The 20,735-nt window shown below is 42.4% G+C and overlaps 1 protein-coding gene across 1 annotated transcript in view; it reads right to left on the bottom strand.

Annotated features, from left to right (window-relative positions):
* Nucleotides 1-3,296: 3,296 nt before the first annotated feature.
* The window catches only part of Stxbp6 (syntaxin binding protein 6 (amisyn)), a gene marked incomplete in the record, with an annotated part of 261,684 nt that continues 244,245 nt past the window's right edge, over nt 3,297-20,735 (bottom strand). Inside the window, 2 exon segments of the mRNA XM_005376982.2 lie at nt 3,297-6,334; nt 12,045-12,202. Of these exon segments, the coding sequence (XP_005377039.2) occupies nt 6,311-6,334; nt 12,045-12,202 (182 nt within the window).

Here is a 20,735-nt window from a genome sequence, read left to right as displayed (position 1 = left end):
TACTACACCCACAGGTAGAAAGTAAAGGGTCGAGGGATTCATTTCATGATTCTATTCAATACTTATAATAATAACCACCCTCTTTTTAAAGCTAAGAACACAGAGTCAGAAACTTGCCTAACGCCACACACCCAGCAAAGCTGTAGCTGGATTTCTAAACAGGGCAGATGGACCAGGAAAGAGTCTTTTAACCACCACACAATGCTGACTCCAGAAGCCACCACAAGGGGGCGCTCCGGCCTCATTCACCCATTCACCTCAGTTAAAAGGGGGTAAATTTTATTTTTACACCTGGAGGATAGGGAGGTGGGGCATAATTCATAGTCCACTCCCCATTCTCCTTTTGTCTCAATTCCAAGCCTGCTTTAATATTGAAAAGTTTCAGATCGATGTAAAAATGCTACAAGTGTTGGTCGTTTTAACTCCAGGTCCAAAATACAAAACGCCCAAAAGAAGCTACTGTATTGTGAAGAGACACACTCAGTAGGAAGGAAGAACTATGTTTTCCTTCCTTGGACAGTAAAGGAAAAGATTGATTTTAATGAAAACTAGCTTAAGGTTGACGTGTCAATCACCAAAGACATTGTGTTCTATTTAAACAGCTCATTTAGTGCACATGGCCAGAACATACACAGAAGTTTCTCTCAGACATGTGGATCCTCCAGGCCTGTATTAGAGTTGAGGACAAAGGTCAGAGAATGCACTGGCTTTTTCTTCTTTTCATGTCATCTGACAAATAATCAACGTGGTGAAGCAGTTGTGACAGTGTCATAGGACAAAGGCTCTACACATAATGGTGACAAGTGACATCTGGGACTTACAGAGCTGGAAGTTCCTGTATGGACCCTGACACATCTGCGTCTGGTGTGTAATGAGGCCGGGCCCCATTGAAATGGACATCCTTGGGCAGGATGAATAAGATACGCTTTGTATAAAAAAATCTTCCCTCCACCTGAGAGAATCAATAGCATTTAATGTCTGATAGACAGGAGAACAATGAAAATACACCTCAACAACCAGCTCAGTAGCAGATAGGCCTGCCAGTAATTCCTGTGGGCTCAGGGAGGCAAGGCATCCCTTTCACAGTGTTATATCTGGTTGTTTCCTATGAGATGGAACACCAGAGCAGACACTCTGAAGACGGTGGAACCGCGCCCTGAGACGTCAGCTGAAAGAAGAACATGTGGCAGAAAACTTCAGAGGAGGGAGGAAAATGAGAAGTGAAAATATGACTCAGGAAATCTGGAGGTTCCAGATGTGGTTCGAGGGAGAAGCTACGACGAGGCTCAATGCAGAATGTCTCACCATAGCAGTAACAGAGCTTGGGTGAATATTATATTGAGTTTCCCTGACAGCTGGAATTGGCTGGTTTAAACCTAGTAAACATCTGGGAAGCCAAAGCCCCCTCCCAACCTAATCTGGAACTTGCTGGAGTCATTTTTTTTAACGTTGCAAGAGAAAAGATGACCAGACACCAAAAAAGTAAATGTGGACATTTGTAAAAAACTCTCCTGTTGGCTGTAAAGGTAACCAGGATGGGAGAGCAGGCCTAGGCCACTGTAAGCTAACCCTGTATTAGCAGAATGAGCTAAAGCAGGATTTATAAGGGTCAGAAAGCCAGGAGCGGGACATAGATGGGGAAAGGAAACTGCTCAAAAGGTTGGGATGAGGATGAAAGTGTAAGTGAAGACACGGCTGTAAAGAATCATTTTTGATGTTGGTATGGTTTGGATCTGGTACATCATCCATAGGCCTGTGTGTTAAAATTCTCGGTCCCCAGTTTGGTGCTACTGGGAGCTAGGGGCGCCATTAGGAAGAGGTGTGTCCTGGCGGGAGTCTTCGGGTCCTGGGGGCTTGCCCTTGGAGGACCTGTGGATGTCTCATCTCCTCCTCTACAGTTTAGTTTGCTTTCCAGCCATGGGCTGAGGAGTTTTGCCTCATAATATGCGCTCCTGCCATGTGGTGCCTCTTCTCCACTCCCACCAGAAGCCGAAAAACAATGAGTCTCCCTGATCATGGACAGCAACTTCCGAAACTGTGAACCAAAATAAACCTTTTCTTGTCATAAGTTAATGATCTCAGGTGTTTGTTATAGTGATGGAAAGCTAACTAGATGTAATTTCTGGATTTTGAAAAAATGAACCAAAAGAAAATGCATCCTTTGCAGCATCTTGCTAGAGAGGACTGTCAATACATTTGCATCTTCAGACATGAAGTGAAGCTTGCCTTGTGTGTAGTTGTATTCTTTTCCCACGTCTCAATGTCCAGGAGCACAGCAGAGCACTTTTCTCAAGGCCAGCTGTGTGCATGTGCGTGAGTCTGCACTACCAGGCGAGTTTGTGCATCAGTAGAAAATCATACTTCTACATTTGTTTTACTGTGAAATGTATTTCTGACATTTCTCACCACTCATCCTCTTTTCCATGCCCCCACTTTTCCAAACTACTTGCTTAGGAAGATAATAATTATGATGGGTCAATAGTTTTTCTTAAGTAAGCGTGTACCTATTGGCAACAGGGAAAAGGCAACATTGATTTAAAAAACAACTTTTTGTATAATCCTCCCATAAAATTTGAGAGTTGGATATGATATAATGGTTAACAAAAAGAAAAAGATGATCTCTGTAAGGAAATTGGCTTCTAATTTAGTTCACAAGAGCAAGTGCCTTTAAATGCGTAATCAGCTTGGGTCTAGGTCCTCTTCCAGGTAAACAGCATCTCTCTTTTCTTTGAACAGTGGAGACTTCAGTCTTTGCCTTCTAGCTGAAGCCTTCCCAGGACATATTTTGAAGTCTTGCCTGCTTTACCAAGGAGCCACACCAGTTCAGAGACGGCTCTTCTGCTATGGAAGTCGTCCAAGTCACTTTTTTTTGAAAGCAAATGGAGCAACACAGTAAGCTGTATTTGATTTTCCATAAAAATAAATGGACATAGCACAGTCAGGAGCTGTTTTTAATTTCACAGGGCATGAAACTAGTTTGCTGAACCAGGGCACATGCTATATAGACGCTTGAGGTGAGCACATCACTAAAGCAGAAAGGTAACTATCATTGGCTTAACTGCTATGTCCATCAGAAGGGAAAAAATGCTTGCTTTTCTGGATAGATGCCCACTGTCTAAACTGAGCTTAGCTCTTCAGCTTTCTTTTGCATTTCAAGTTTTTACATCAGAATTTATGTAGTGAAACTTCATCACCATGCTAATCCTAATTCTGACGTCTTCTGTAGGCACACAAGGTGTGGTGATACCTATTTGGTAGTATTTCACAGGTTTCACAAATAATTAAGAGAAACAAACTTTCACCACAGAATTAAAATATTTAATGACAAAATCAAAGTTTGCTATAGTAGTGAATCAACAGAGCGGGTGTTACTGGTCTCTGAATAAACAACAATTATGTTTGACATCTTAGAGAACTTCTGAAGAATTGATAACTGTACAACAGACATTAGCAGTGTTACAATTCTGCAAATCACAAGTGAAACCTATCTTTAATACCCCATATATAGGGCATTCTTAAAATACTTTTACAGAAATGCACAATCTCTCCTAGCCACAATAGTAGTAAGACGGATTTCACTATAATTTTAAGTCTAACACATAATCTTAATTTTTGCAGAGCTTAAAGAATGTTAACTACTGATCTTGCTACAATTTACAGATACATTCTTTAAAATGAAACGTTAACCTGAATAATTGCATACTTCCTGTACACAGATACCTAATAATACTAGTGAGGAATACTACAGCTGTGTTCCAGGGAGAAGTGGTAACACTACAAAGATTTTCTTTATTGTAGCAATACGATTTGAGAACACCTTCACAAAAATTTCATAGTGAAGTGCAGAAATAAAACAGAAAAATTTAATATTATCTAGCAAGCTCAACCAAATGTGTTGGTCTCAAATGATATGAGTCATTTTAGCAATTTTCTCTTGGTTAAATTGTATTACTGTTTTGTATCCCAGCACCTTCTACAAAAGGATAGCAAAGACCTTATCAAAGGGAACCTCTGCAAGAGGCTGGAAGGCAGAAGAGGGATAGGAAGTGCTGTTATGGCCTCTCTTTCGGGGAGGCCAACTTGTACTTTGATACAGGGAGGTCAAGGACATGACCACTGCCTGGAAACTAATTAACAGAGGAAGCCAATAAAGATTCAGATGTGCCTGCTTCCAATTCAGGCTATTTCCAATAAGATTTAGGTCTGAGAGGATAAACAGAGTGAGGAAAGAGGGTAAGATATGGATCACTTACCTTTATGACAAGTACATATTAGAACTCCACCAGGGAGGAAGAATCTCGGATTTCTCAGTGTGCTTATGACCTCACCCTCTCCTATTTTACAAGAAGCTTTGCAAACACTGTTTTTAGATAGTTGGCAACCAATTTTATTCTTGAGTTTGGCTAACTGTCAGGTGGTTATAGATTTACTCTTTCAATTATTTATACCACCTAGCTCAGGAACCAGAATTTAATTTGAGAAGATGAATATCTATAGCTGTGTGTGTGCATCTGTGTTTTCTGTGAACTGAAGTCTGCCATCAGCACCCACTTGGAGTGATATTTGGGACTTTTCTTAGAAACTATAAATCCTTCTAATGGCACTCATGAGATGGCATGTTCCACATGTCTTCATACTTTTAAGAGATCAAAAGAAAAGTAAAAACATTACAGGAAACTTTCATAGTTTACTATATAAATTTTACAGAGTTTTCTTGAATTGGATCATCTCTAAGAGGATTAAGAAATTTGTCTCCAGCAAATCTATTTCCCTTTGACATGTACTGCCTATGATTTTTATTTTCCAACAGACAAACTTTCTATCTCCCAGGGGATGCTTTGTCAGGAGAATTTAAGCTATTGAAATCAGGATTAATAATCCCAAAGTCATCTTACACTGCTGTATAAGAGACTACAATACACATCACTTCGCTGGCTCAAGGGTTCCGAAGGAACAGAAGGGGCCCTGAAGACTCGGGCAGCTTAAAAATCAATGTACCACAGTGAAAGGCTGACAGTGTGTCTGAGATGTGCAGCTTTGCCTCTTTGTTTCATGAGAAACAAACACAGCATTTTATGTTTAGCATTGAACCTTCCTGGAAACAAAGCTTCCGGACTCAAAACGCAGTATCGTCTTGAGCAACACACAAACAAATGGTGGGAGACCAGCTCTATTCAATCTGGCAGCAACATAAAGTCTTTATGACACAACTCACAAGTCAATCAGGCAAGCTACAGTTGCCATCATATGCAATTTGTCCAGAAACATACAGTTAAATTGCATTAAATAGAGAGTCAACACAAAATTCAAACCTTTAAAAGTCAGAAACTAAGAAATTTTCCCAAGGACATTCTGAGGGTGTCTCTAAATTGGGCACAGCTTTGTAAAAACAAAAGAAAAAAGATTTTAAATGCAGTATCTTTTCACACTATCTTCACATAGACATTTTATCTGGACAAATCAATTTTTGATAAAAATCCAAGCTCATTCCAATATCAGCTATGGTAATTTGAGACAATGACAGAAACATCCTTGAAGACACAGTTTTTAAAATAGGGTTTTCTTGGAGCCTTAGCTCTCAAACTTTTATCTATCATGTGATAATTCCAAATTATCAGCCTGGAAAGAAAGAGCAGAACTAGTTAAGCTGCAGATTTCTATTTGTGATTCTGATTTGTTTTTTGAATACCGTTAATGGTTCATGCAAAAGACTAATATGCAAAAAGTAAAATCTAAGATTGCTATTTCTGGTGATAAATCCAAGTGTTTTTCATAATACGGACTGATATCTCATGATACAGAATTCTAATTTTACTCTTCAATTTAAGAGTTCCAGGAGTGTGAGTGAAGCCAATTGCTGCTTGACTTTTATTTTCACCCAGGAACAATAACATGTGATGTCACCACACTGAAATTCTTGTTTAATGTCAGGGAGAAAAAAAAGCACACTACTAGTTTAGGCCAGCTCAGTTTATCATTTGGTCCAAATTTTACAACCAAACTTCCAAAATATTTCTTCTTGAAAAGGAAAACATTCAAATATACCCCTCCCCACACACACACACGCAGAAAAAATTAAAATGAAGCTGATGTTATTGTTGCATTTTTAAAAGCAAGATTATTAGGGAAATGTACACACACGACACTTTTTCATCCATATTAACACCTGAAAATGAAAAACAAAACAAAACAAAAAACCCCTAAGTGTCCATATATTGGGGAACAAAAGCAGGTGGAGGTCCAGGATTCTTGTAAAAACTGCTGAACAACTCTTCCATTTCTCTCGAGGGTCACTAGGATAGGCAGTTTTTCAACATTTGTGCTTCATGGCAAGCTAAGGAGAGAAGAATGAGAAAAGTGAGAATTTATTAGCAAAGAGGCCTTTCTGTTGACCCCTCCCCACACCCTGTATGAGAAGCAGCACCGAGATTCTCCTTTCTGTGGCAGATCATCGTTATTATCCACAGTGACACACCTAGGACATGTGCAGCACTTTCCCAAAGAGCTCACTGGATATTGCGACTGTTACTTTTCCTTACTTTAATTCTCTTGTGGTATGCAGTGGGGGTGGGTGCTGGGTGATGTCCTTCCATCACACCAAATGACCAACTGGGTATACCTATAAGCAAGCAGAATGAGTGACTGGCCCTAGGAATGCTGGGGTTCCCAGGTTACTGGTTACCCTGGAACAGCAGCACTTCTGAAAAGTGAGTGTTTACTGACACCTCATGGAGGATTAAGGACTTAACATCTCATGGAGAGACAAACTGCAACCATCTACTCAATATCCTGCGTGGACATTCAACCTCTGCCAAACTCTTGACAAGTAAATTGTGTTATTGACTGGGGATGAACAATAGACCAACAACAGAGCTTGATTTACTACTTCTCCCATTGGAATTTGAGAAATGCAGTCTATTATTAAAATGTTAGATCTTTATAAATAAGAACACCAAGTACCACTGCATCATTCAATACTTTCCCAAGCACCGTGGAACCCATTATGATGTATTTGAGGAAATTATATGCAGGCATAGAACATAAATTATATGAAATCTGATTTTCATATTCAGATCTTTATCTTAAAAGCCCATAGTAGGCAGAACAGAGGCTGAATTACAGTTCTTTATGTGCCCAGGATCTGATATTGGAGGGTAATCCCTCCATTTGGGGCCGGGAGTCAGTAGGGTTAGGGTTCTGTAGCTCAGAATTTCTTTGAGTAAAGAACACATGATTATCTATAGGAAATAACTTTCTAGAGAACTTGGCCAGATTCTCTGCTTTTTAAAAATTAGTAAGGGGGATCCCACTGATTCTACTTAGTGGTTCCCTACAGCATCCTGAAAGATGTCAATATTCCATTTCTCCAGCAAAATCCAGGACAATCTATGTGTCCCCTTCCTATTCTTGACATCTTCAACAGCGAAGTCACAACCCTGGAACTTCCACCAAGAGGAGCAGCATCAGTGTTTCTGCATGTGATAGAGCGAGGCCACGTGGCCCTAGCCCTCATGCTGTGAAGTTAATCTCTGTGGGAAGCCTCAGCTGAGAGAGTGCCTGGCACCCTGTCTAGTGGTGCCACTGAGAACCTCCGCTGACCTCCTGCAGTGCTGACACCAATGGTCAGTGAACTGTCAGACACAGTTTGTGAGGTTCTGAGTGTGCCCATGCTGTCTTGCTGGGTGCTGCAGACTTTTGCCAAGAAGTGTGGAGTTGTCTAATAACTCCTGGCCTCTGAGAGTTTATAGTCTAGGACACACGAGCAGCGGAATAACAGAGCTGTGGCTCTAACTCAGCTACACTCTGAGCCCTTCTCATGCATGGCCTTCAATTCTTTCTGTCTCTAGTTTTATGCATTATTTAGTAAGGAGGACCATCAAATCAAGACGGAGCTGTTAAGCATTGTGCATAATGAATACCAGCCATAAATATTTGATCCGTGCAGCCCCCTGGTATTCATTGAGCTGTTAAGTTTTCACTATGGGCTTACGTCACTTCACACACTGCTGAAGAGGCCACTGATCTTAAGCAGTGACTGTGCTACCCTTCAAATCAGACCCCAGTTCCCATGACACTGCATCTGAAATAGAGCAAAGGGGGGGCCCCAGGGCTATGATCAGCCATACTGTGCAGAGATATGACTGAATTGGGTAGTTTACTACTTGACGTATTGTTATGGTCTGAATGTTTGTATTTCCCCAAAATGCATATGTTTAAGCTTAACCCACAATCAGTGATATTAGAAGGTGGGGGCCCAAGGCAGGTGATTGGATCACGAGGGCGGAGTTCTCATGATTGGGCTTAGTGTCCCTACAAAGAGAGTGGAGAGAGACTCCGGTCCTTTCCACCTCGAGAGGATACTCTAAGAAGTCACTATTTAGGAATCGCAGAACAGGCCTTAGTCAGACCTGGAATCATCTAAGAGCACCTTGATCTTGGACTTCCCAATCTGGAGAAGCAAGAAAAATAAATCTCCCAGGTGACATTTTGTTACAATAGCTCAAATGCACTGAGACAAGATTATATTTGCAGAATGTAGCATCACCCTGGGTTTAAAAATTTCCCTGGGAATTAGGAGATTCAGAACGTAGAAGACAGGCTGGCACAGCAGAAGGACACTGGAGCAGGCAAGGCCAGGATACCTGCTGCTACAAATTTGCTGTAAGACCTTGAACTCTACAGTTTCATATTTTATCTTCCTCATGGGTTTCTTAACATGTCTCCGACTCTGTGGATTTGGGTGTCCGAGTTCCAACAGAAGGTTAAAATTTTTGATCTATTTTGATCTCAGTATCTTACGGAAAACATTATCTGTCAGTGCTATGCAGTATATTCCACCTAAATAACGATAATGAAAAATTATTAATGATAGCATGGAGATACTTTAGGGGGCCTGAATCCTTTCTCTTCTGGCCTAGAGACTCAAGGGAGAAAGTTGGCTGCTGTACTCAGAAGCCAGCCACTTGCCCTTCCCTCCCCTACAAATGCTCATCTGTGCAGATCAGGGCAGATCAATGTGCTTTTCTGCGAGAAATGTCATCTGAGGATGCCAAGGTGGGGCAATGCCCTTGCCCGCTGACTCACCGCCCGTGGCGAGCTGTCAAAGCACCGCACACACTGCAACACTGTGCTTTTGGGGGCAGGAAAAGTGAGCAGAGCTGTGTCTAGGGCAGAAATGTACTTTCCTAACAGCTGGGACTGTGCCAACCCCACAGCTCAGGAAGGAATTACACTTCCTCAAGCCAGGCGAATGGGAGCTGGGGGGAGGGGTGCTGGGGGGCAGGAATAGGATCATTTTCTATCTGCTCAGTAGAGGACAGGCACCCATGTGTCTCGAGGGCAAGGCTGTGCAAAAATGATTCATTCATTTTGTACCTGGGATATTGCACAGGTCCTGGGGAAAGTTAAAAGGCCAAAAATCCCCTGCTACTGTAATCGGGAAGCGGGTACTATACTTTCTCTGTGAGGTTGGGTGTCCTTATTTACCCAGGAACTCAGAGGAACTGTCGCCTGGAATTGCTGCTCTCTGCTCAGGGTTCTACTACGTGCTCTGTGCTTGTAAACACAGCCCACTCTTTGTGAGTCAAAAAGCCACTCACATCTAGTGGGTGGAAGGCCTGGGTTCTATCTCTCAGCTCCTCCCTCACCAGCAGGCCTGGCTGGGCCTCAGGAGAAGGATGACATCTTCATGTTAAACCTACACTAGCGGGGCCAAATTAGCAGTTCTCGTCCCTGGGAAAATCACTACACCTTAGTTAAAGAGGTCACTCTGCTCATTAGGAATGCTGCCAGTGCTGGCGATTCATAAGCACACATCCTAGTTTGAGAAAACTTGAAGTCTGGCTCTGACACTGTCACATGCTCCCTCACACATACTAACCAGTTCCAGCAGCCTCTCCCTGCAGCATCTAACGGAGGGGAAACTGAATCAAATGCAAATTGCTGCCAGGTCTGGACTCTTTCATTGGCCAAAACCCGAGGTCCTTTTGCCTCTGGTGACCTCATGTTTCTATGCTGACGGGTCCCATTTCAAGGGCTGCTTTCTGTTTAGGGGGTTTCACCTCTTAGGCGGCCCTCCCATCTTACTTTCCTTTTGAGTTTGGAAAGCATAAAATCTTCATCTTCATTCCTTCTCTGGGGCTGTGCTGAGAATCCTCAGTCACCTGTAACAGTTCTGTAGCACCTTTACTGAGCCCATTGTGTTAATCGGGCAGGCTCAGCAGAAACTATTTTTATGGAAGTAACTATAAATAATCAGATTTATGTGTGTTGCATATTGTACTAATAGCTTCAAAGCTGGATTAAAACACAGGATTTTAACTACTGTACCATATTGCTTCCCAACCACCTAGCAAACTTGGCCATAATATCAGGGAAATGGGGTTGTTAGGGCCAAGAATTCAGGCCATCTGGTTAGGTTATCCACCCCGGCGTTTGTACAAACTCCTCTGAGAGGGACGCCTACACAAGTGACATCCAGGTATTGTCTACTTCACCTTAGGAAGAATGACTTCACAGTCTTCCCTGTAACCTGGTTCATGGTTTCATCATTAGCCTAAACTCCTGCTGTAGCAGAATGTTATCAGTGCACTGTTGACTGTTCTGTTCTGTGTGGGAAGGCATGAAAGATAATTGCCTGCACTATCACCATTCCCAGACTGGAAGACAGTTATGAAGTTATTCCCCTTAGCCTTCTCTTCTGCAACTCAACATTTAAAATGTTTTCCCAGATTTCCACTGCCTGTCTTCCTCTTAAATCATCTGAGCTGCTGTTGTTATAAATGAAGGTGGGCTGGGATGCGGGTATTTCCATCTCATCACTGCTCTGGAGACAAAGGCTGGAGAAGGGAGGGAGGACTGCAGAAACCTTCAGTCTGAGTTTACTCTCTACAACAACTGCAGCAATCTGAGACCCAGGGCTCCAGCAGGGCTGCCAGCATTTTCAGATCGATCTGACCAGTTCTCCAAGGAATTCCAAATGGGCCCCAGAGGCAGCAGTGCAGTAAGATGGAGAACTAGTGATACATCCAGCCACATCTGTGCAAAACAGATGCAGGGAGTAAAGGCAGGAAGCATTTGCTGGGAGCCGGGGCCCCAGTTGGACCTGAGTGTGAGCCCTGGGAGATGCCACCTTCGCTCAGCTGGGAATGCTTTTCTCCTTGCTTGGTTGGTTTTGCATTCTTATTTTTTCAGAAAAAGTGGGGCTTTCTGTTAAAGCAATACACACACACACACACACACACACACACACACATATATATATATACACATTTTTTTCTCCAAAGGTCACCTGTAAAGTCCATCAAAAAGTTTGGATCATGAGCCTGATAGGTTAATACAGGTCATCAGCAGAAGTTGCTTCTGGGAACTACAATTTAAATCACTAGCCAGAAAAGAATTGCCCTTTCGTCTGACACACAAGGACAGTAGTAAATCCTCTTTATCACCTGGCCAATGGGACCTCTCTTTTTTTTAGTTTGTGACTGCCTTAGATGGCCGGTAAAAACTCCGCCTTTTTTTCTGAAAGGCACAGCTGTCAGTGAGAGCGTGAGTGTGCAGGGTGTGGGCCCAGCCACGAGGAAAACACCATCCTCTAGACTGTCAGGCAGGAGGGACTCTTGCTGGCAGAACTGTGCCAGTCTGCTCAGGCTCCGCGCTCCAGAGCTGAGGGCCTGAAATAAATAATCACTATCCCCTCTCGAGGGGAGACCAGTCCAGAGGCCAGAGCTTGCTTTGTGCCTGGTGAAGAGATAAGAACACAGGATGTCAGACACAGGGCGGGAAAGGGACGGGATGGAAAAGTAAGCCAAGCAGCCCAAGTCTGCCATGAATTCTTCTAAACCTTGGCCAAGAGTGGGGATATCTTCTGAAACCGGAGCTCATTTTTCCCTTTTTATTCCCTGAAACTTGAGCCCTGAACTTCTGGGCAGGAATTAAAGAGAGTCAAGACAAGATACTTTTCATAACTCTAGTACTTAAAACTTTCTGGACACTTCAACACCTAAAGACCCAGTGCTGATACCCTTGTCTTCTGCTTGGCCCACCTTGTGTGCAGTTTCTGCGAACTGCTGGGCACTGTTCTTCATGTCTTCTGTCTTCTCCTCCGCTCGGCCTAACCGCTCCCCACGCTCATTCAAGGCCTGGCTCGCCTTCTGTACAGCACTGGTCACACTATCGGCAGCTGAATGGAGGATGCTGTTTCCTGCAAGAAGGAGAGCAAGGGCATTAGGAGCTGGCTCTGCTGCCCTACAGTGACGAGATCTCACACTACAGAAAGACCTCGGGTTCCAAGAAAAAGCTGCCATTTTTTGTGGTTCTGATTGACTTGTAGGATGAACCCACACAGACAGAATCCAGGACTTGGGCAAATCCTGGGTGGTTCCTGCATGTCTGTCTATCCTAGCTGAAGACTTCGCCAGGGTCCACCCAGACCGAAGATGGGGTCCATCTAGACTGACGACTTGGCTTTCAAAGGTAAATGAGAATCATGTCAAGTTGATAGAATTAGGCAAGTTCAATGAGAAATACCTGGATCTTATGTGCATTTCCTCTTGACTTGCAGTTTAGGTGAATAATCTTAGGGAAAGTGAGGCCATAGGACTTTCCCAGAAATAATACTCTATGTTCCTTTCTCATTTTATCCCTTCACCTAGTTTTCTTTCTCATTTTATCCCTTCACCTAGTAAGTAAGCAATGCTCCTGGGTGTATGGCTTGTAGGAGCTATGAATTAGATTTGAAGTTCAAAGCAGCTCTGTTAGCTCCCATTTTGGAATCCTGAGCCATAGCTCAGACTGTTGGGTCTTCTTGCCTCTGATTTCTAGTGTATGTGATATTATACATAAGTAGCAAATAGAAAACCATTGCAGAGGATGGTCCTAGAAGAAATGTGGCATTCCTAAGTCCAGGCGCGATGATCTGAGGAAACTGAAAACCATCACATTTCCAAGGGTCATGCATTTCTGACATCCCATTTCCTAAGTCTGGGTGGCAAAACTTAGTGGTGAAGAACTTGAACGTGCATAACCCACTGAGAACCAGCAGCTTGCAAAATGGTAACCAGAGGAAATTTATAGCTGTATTTGTTAACACTGAGTTATGTTTTGTTAATGACACTGTATGTGATAGCTTAATGTCTTTGAGTAAGTTCATTAGATCATTTAATTTTGTACCTAGGATGGACACATCTAGCCACAGATAGCTTTTAATAGAAATGTAATTTCTACTGGCCCCAACTGCAAAGGCTTCCTAATTTCTTCTCTGTGGGAACAGTCTGTGGTTTGTGGAAAAGGATCACAGACACAGAAAGTACCTGTCCAGAGGAAGCATTTAGTAAATTATTCTCCATTTTTCTTCTTTAGGAGTAGATTTTAAGGCCTTCAACTGTACACTAAAGGAAGGAGAATGGGGTTAACTTACAAGGTGCAGCAAGTGTCCTATGAATCAAAATAACAATAATTCTGTACAAAGACGTAAAGAGCACAGGAAACTGAGTGCCAGGGAAATAGGGTGGAACACAAGGGTAGGAATGGGTCTGGAACTTCAGAGCAGATTTAGAACTCTTGGTTCCTTCTGCTTTCACAACACACTTATGACTATGATTTAAGCCTAGTGTCACTACCTAGCATTTATATAGCATTTGTAATCATGAAGCATTCTAATATTACCTCATTTGATTGTCCAACATTTCCACTGAGATCACTGAGACTGGAGAGGTGAAGAGGTTTACATGAGATTGTATCACCAGGGAAGTGACACGGCTAGCACTTAAACCTAGTTTTACAATACTTTTGCTTATTTTGTACCTTCTTTGCAGCTGTGGTGTTGGTCTGGGGAAGCAATCACTATGACACAATTGCAGGCACTAGCACACTAGCAGGTAATTTCCCCAGGTAATGCCTGACTGTTGCTGTCCTCAAAGTATTCCTTTCAGTAAATCAAGAGTGATTTTCCATGCCATGGTGCAAATGAAGTGACTTGAAGAAGGAAGAGGCCAATGGGCTGGAATGAGAAGATGGATAAGACACTGGAAGGTGCATGATAGGAAATAGGCAGCAGGAAAACTTTGTATTTTTTAGGTTCCCTCTATATAACCACAGTTTAGCCATGAGAAGACTGGGAAAAGATGGGGCAGGAAATCTGCAATTTAATGGCTAGAAATAAAGGGATTTCAGAATTAGCTGCCACTAAATGACCAGGGTATATAACTAAGATCTATCTTTCCCTATTAGAATTGACCCATACCATCTCTTAGAAACATCTGTGTTTGTACATTGAACCCGTTATGTCTATGTATAAGCCATACTGCTTTCCTTGTCATAGCTTACTTAAAATTAACCTTGTACACGATGGCAGATTGAAATTTGTATTAGTCACTTCTCTCATCCCTGGGACAAAATACCCCACACCAGCAACTTAATGGAGAGGTTTATTTTGACTCCAATTTTAATCCTTGTTTGGTTGGCTCCAAGGTTGAATATGATGGCAGTGGGGCTTGGCAGAGGAGATCTGCTCAGGGGGTGGTGGCAGGCAGAAAGCAGAGAGAGATCAAGGGAAGAGTCAGGGAGATAGAACCTTCCAGGTGAGTATTCCCAGCCACGGCCCCTGTAATTCTACTATGGGCTTGGGAGGCTGAGCCAGGAGGATCCCAAGTTTGGGCAAGTTAGTATGACTCTGATTCAAAATAAAATGCTTGGGGATATAGCACAGTGGTACAGTTCTTGCCTAGAGGGGCCTGGATTCAATTCCTACTCTACTAGTACGGGAGGGGAAAAGAGGGAGAAAGTGAACAGGAATGAGAATGAACACAGTGGATCCCTGAAATTTCCAGAGGTTACATTCCTAGAGCACCTGAAAATTGTGAAAAACTCAGATATGATCAGAAAAATGCCTGTTTTATAGTTTAAACCCTAAATATGCTATATTTCCCACAGTTATGTAATTTAATTTAATCTAATAAAATACTGTATACAGTACTATAACAGTTTAATTTAATAAAAATACTGTATAGAAGTTCAACCTTCTCTTGGAGTGTCTTAAACTTCTGGCACTCAGATTCATTGCCAGAGCCTTAGAAGGTGCAGGGCATTTTGGTGGCATCTTAGAGATCTTAGGGCTTTAAGAAGAACAAAGCTGAGAACACTTGAGATAGCTTGAGATGTGATACAGCAGGCTGTGATGATGTTAGAATGCTGGTGCATCTGCCAGAGACGGGTTACAGGGTATCAGCCAATCAGCGGCAAGGAGAACTGAATAACGATCTCTGATTGGCTCCCTGCAAACCTCCCACCAAAAACAAGCTAACAAACCAAATAACAACAACGATAACAACAAAAAACCCAAACAATTGAGGATGATACAGTATTTGCAGTTTTCAAGAAATTGTGGAGAGGTTTCCACGAACAATTATTAGGTAGGTTATATAAGGAAAAATCCCGAATGACTGAGGCCTTGAACTCTGAATAGCAACTTCATGGTGGTATAAAAGGAAAGAACCTTCAGTGTTAAAAGATGACGTTGTGACCATTATCAATAGGAAATCTACACTGGGTTATTTTCACATACACTGCATTTGAAAAAATTCCATTCTCTCTATTGAAAGGACCCTTTGCTGACCCTTCCCTAAATCTGTAACTGTTCTTCTCTTTTGATTCAGGTCTTCTGTTTATTTCCTTACCTCTTGGGTCTCTTGCTTGTATTATAATTCGAGAATTCTGTCCTCCTTGCACTCTCCTTGGAGCAAGCTGGCCCAGCTCACGGCTTCACTGACCAACCTTTCTCTCCCTGGAGCTTGTGCCGCTGAACTCAGACCCACAGCACTGCTCTTACAGAACAACTCCAGCTAAATGACTCAGAGTCATCTCAAATTCATATGTTTAAAACTGATCCTAGCACCTTTGGCTTTATACAGTAGTACCTCCATTCACAAACTATTCTCTTTGCAAACAATTTGTTTTGCAAACAGAAGCATTTGACAAAATTTTACTTCCATTGGTGAACTCTGCATCTAGTGAAGAACACAGTTGTGGCTGTCTTCCCTGCACCATCATGAACGTGGCCATCTTCCCCAAAACTGTGGAATGAATTAAGTTCATGAACCGAGATACCACTGTACTCACTTTTCCTTTGGGTGCTGTGTCAGTGAATAACCCCAACACTTGCCCAGCCAGAAATCTAGCAGTCTAAGTTCAGATTCTTCCCTCCTTTTAAGCCCATAGAACTAAATGTTGCTTTCTACACAGCTCTATCGTCCTACTGGCTTACATGCAGGCACAGTGAAGAGTAATTCTCTCACATGCGTCTCTGATCATTACCAGAAACTACACCGTTAGCTGAAACAGCATAAACTGCTTTTAGTGTATGTTGAAAATTGCTCCCTGACATTCAGCATTCAAAACTATGTATACCGTGTGCCAGACAATTAGCAGAATGACTTTGAGGGAGTCAATTTAATTTACCTGACCTTCAGTTTTCTTACCTGTAAAATGTGGGTCATGCCATCCACCTCACAGGCCCACTGTGGGGGTGAAGATGCAAATGTGTACCAAGTGCCTGCAGGATCTCAGTGGAAGGCTGTGCCTCCGCCTCCCTTAAGGCCTCATCTGCTTCTTAGGGGACTCTGGAAAAATGGCACAATATCTCCCAGGTGTATTGAAATTTTCCTTCTCTTTTCTGCTATCATAGGACTAAACATTTGGAAGTCCACAGAACATACTTAGATATTTTTGTGTAGCATAGTGTGTTCCTCAAAGAGGAAACTGAACACATATTCATTCACTAAATCAAGGCATACTTTTTTTTAGTGCTGGGAATTGAACTCAGGACCTTGCACTTGCCAGGCAGGCATTTGTGCCGCTGAGCTAGATCTTTAGCCCCAAGGCATACTTTGTAAATAGGATGCCTTACTCAAAAGTTGGGCCCCATAATATCATGTGGAGTTAAATCTGGAAATAAAGCAGTCTCCTGAGGCAGATAGAACAGTAATTCTCTCTAAACAGACTGAAAGCATACTAATACCCAAATTTATTCAAGCAGTCTGAAAAGCTGTCAACCACCACAAATAAAGTGAACTGCCTTTTGATTGCTAGTCTCTAGAGAGCACAGCAGAGACCAGTATTGCTTCATTGTGTCACCTTTATACGAGATCCATTCAGTGTGTGTTTTAAAAAAATATTATGCTGGCGTCTTTTATATTAAGTGATTTAGGAGACTTTTTTGAGAGAAAGACCTGAGATAAACCCATTGTACTATACTCAGTCACTGTTAGAAAATATAACTAGAAGAAATTTTAATGTATAGGAAAATGAGGGAAAAGAGTAAAATACATTGAAAAATGACAATAGAAGAACAGGAGAAAAGATTTTTCTGGAGCACACAGAATTCACCAACAGCTCAAATATGAGCATAATTTCATTTGATCATCTTAGACTCCAGGCTGTACCGTGGTAACCAAAAATGTTAATTCTATAGCTATTAAAGAGCAATTTAAGAAGTATTTTCAGCAGCTACTTCCTATATAATATTATATCTACATTATATATATATATTTTTTGAAATGCAAAATACTTATCCTGTTTGGAAAATAAGGCCAGAAGAGTATCATTTTAAAAGTAAGTGATTGAAGGCCAGCCATGGTGTCTCACACCTATAATCCTACCACTCAGAAGTGAGGCAGGAGGATCGTTGCAAGTTGAAGACCAGCTTGGCTGACAAAGCGAGCTCTAGGCCAGTCCAAACTGCACAGCAAGACTCCGTCTCAAAAAGACAAAAAAAGTGATTGATAAATATATGCCCATCTGTACTCAGTGCTGAGCAAACATGCTCATCTAAAGGACTCTCTTTTAAGACAGAAATTTCTTAATAGTTTTGCTTGTATTACATCTATCCTATAATCAATTTAAGCACTTAAGAACAGCTATGCAATAAAGCTCCACTTATCCAAACTTAGAGGAAAATCAATTTGAACTTTACAATATATATATATACATATATATATATACATACATACACAGAATGGTACCTCAGTTCATAAACTTAATTCTCTTCACTTAATTCTTTTCCATTCTTAATCCATGTATATATTTGAAGTCTAATAAACTCAGTTAGATTCTAATAAACTCACAAAAATTCACATGAAGAATTATCAAAAGTGTTAATAAGCCAAAACATTAATATTCTCATATTGTATGACCAAAATGTTCAACAATAATTTGTTCTGAGTAAGTTAAACAGGTTCTGTTCCATTTTTATCAATGGTATTACTTTTATTAGCCAAACCACTTTCATAAGTGGGACATAAAGTATAATTATGTCTAGTTTAGTACAGTAACATTCAAATTAACTTTACTGCATATACTATGTGGAATTCACCCAAGATGTTTTCTCATTCCTTTGTGTACTTCCAGTGTGACCATTCACAGTACCAGTGTGACCAATGCTCAGTACCTTTACTAGAGAACACGATAGTAGGATCAAGTTACACAGGAAAGTGGTTCCTTGACAAATCAGTCTCTTAGTCTCAAAGCCACTCAGTCCCACTTAGACACTGTTCTATTGTGATGAAAGTCCTCACTCCTGCTCCCACCGGTGGTAATTCAGTTGCATGTTAACATGAAACTTCAAAGAAAATTTTGCTTAGTACTTAAAATTTTATAAAGAAATAATAATTCAAATAGTCATGACGATACTAGCTTTTACTTCTATAAGCAGAGTGATTAAATGCAAAGACATATCCAGTGAAACAAATTGGTTTTTAATTCATGGACTCTTTTAATTATCTAAGATTAATGCAAGATTAAGAGCTATACCAAAATCTTTCTGCAGCATACTGACTAATCAATACTAAGTCACACCACTGCATTTCAATATCAGACCTCAAGTAAGATAAAGATTCTTTCACAGGTTAAATTTCACTTGTACTTTTGTGATAATGACTAATTGGATACATTCTTTTAAAAAATCCTGGTTATCTAAAGCCTTCCTATAAGTAGTTGTTAATCTATGCTGGGCATGATGCAGTGTGAATATCAGCCAATCCCAATCATGGAGAACCACTATTAATGAATGCCCCTTACTAGGCAAGTGCTATGAGAGGTGTTACTGTAGAAATGTAAAAGTAAAGATTTTTGTGGGAACCAGCTAGCTTCTGACCCATAGATAAGCAGCATGAGATTGCCCAGAAAGAAGGCGCTGGGAATGTCCAGACATTATCTCCTGTCCTTGGGAGAAAGAACATCTTGTGTTGACACAGAGCACTTTCCCCTCCCCTGTAGTCACGCTTACAACTCCCTCCTTTGTGGTTTTTCGGGTTAAAAAGCCAGAGCTAACCTGGCTTGGGGCTCTCTGTTCCTGCGAGCTCAGTGAGCCCCATGCATGCTTGGTGAATAAAAATCCCCTTGCTTTTTGCATGAGAGAGCGTCTCTTGGAGTCTTCCTTCACGCGGAGAGTGTCACGACCCTTACAGCTGGAGGTGCCACCGAGATATCTCTGCAGAGATCTCTCTCCGTGAGGGAGACCCCAACAGTCTTCTCTCGGGGTAAGTCTGGGGTAAGTCTGGGCCTTCTGGCCTTTGTTTTGGCCTCTGTTTCTCTGGAGTGTGATCACCTAGGGTTTTGAAGCTGGCTGTGGCTGCCGGAGAGACGCGTGAGCTCTCTTCGGCTGCAACCGACAGACGTGTCCGGGGGTTGCAAGCCACGACTCTGGGGGACGCCTCAGAGTGTCAGGACCTCCGGGGACGCCTGGATGTGTCCTATCTGGTTGATTCTGAACAGGTAATTCTTTTACCTGAGGTTCAGAATCTGGGTATTAAGCCAGTGGAATCTGTGTATTTTTTGTTCTGTGTGTCTTGGAGATGCTTTGTGTCACCATTTGTGTGCTTGTCATTTGTGTTTGGCATTTACTTTTTGTCTAGGACAGCAAATATGGGACAGACGACATCATCCCCTCTCTCCTTGACCTTGAGTCATTGGACCGAGGTCCATGAGAGAGCTCATAATCTTTCTCTGATTATTAAAAAGGGTAAATGGCAGGCTTTCTGCTCGGCTGAGTGGCCCTCCCTTGGAGTGGGATGGCCCCCTGAGGGGACTTTCCACCTTCCCCTCATCCGGGCGGTTAAGGACACTATCTTCCGCCCCGGACGCCTTGGCCATCCTGACCAACAGCCTTATATCATTGTCTGGCAGGACCTATGTGAAGACCCACCAGGATGGGTAAGACCTTTCCTTCTTCTGGACCTGCCTGGGCCTGCGACGGTACTCCCGGTTAAGACTCAGGCGCGGCCTCCGGTACTTGCTCTTTACCCGTCCCTGTCCACTCCGGTCCTACCTGAATCTCAACCTGATCTGTTCCTCCTGGGGACAGATGCCTCACCCCCACCTTACCCACCTGCCCCTGTCACTTCTCCTCCACCACCGCCTGCTCCGTCCTTGCCCCTGTCCTCTTCCTCTGACTCAACCTTACAGGACCATGCTACAGGCTCCTTGGAACAAGGACCTGCCCAGGGAACTCGCAGCCGAAGGGCCCAAACCCCCCAGGATGTGGCAGTCACGCTCCCTCTTTGACCTCACGGGCCTATGGTGGACGATGGGCGGGGGGGGGACATGCCTGCTCTGCAGTATTGGCCTTTCTCCTCCTCTGACCTATACAACTGGAAAAATAATAATCCTCCTTTTTCTGAAGACCCTTCTAGGTTAACTGGGTTGGTGGAATCCTTCATGTTTTCACACCAGCCCACATGGGA

This window comes from Chinchilla lanigera, unplaced genomic scaffold (genome assembly GCF_000276665.1).
Source record: "Chinchilla lanigera isolate Chin_1 unplaced genomic scaffold, ChiLan1.0 scaffold00008, whole genome shotgun sequence".
Taxonomy (NCBI): Eukaryota; Metazoa; Chordata; class Mammalia; order Rodentia; family Chinchillidae; genus Chinchilla; species Chinchilla lanigera.
Note: the sequence above shows the minus strand (reverse complement) of the source record. Positions and strands in the feature narration are given on the sequence as shown.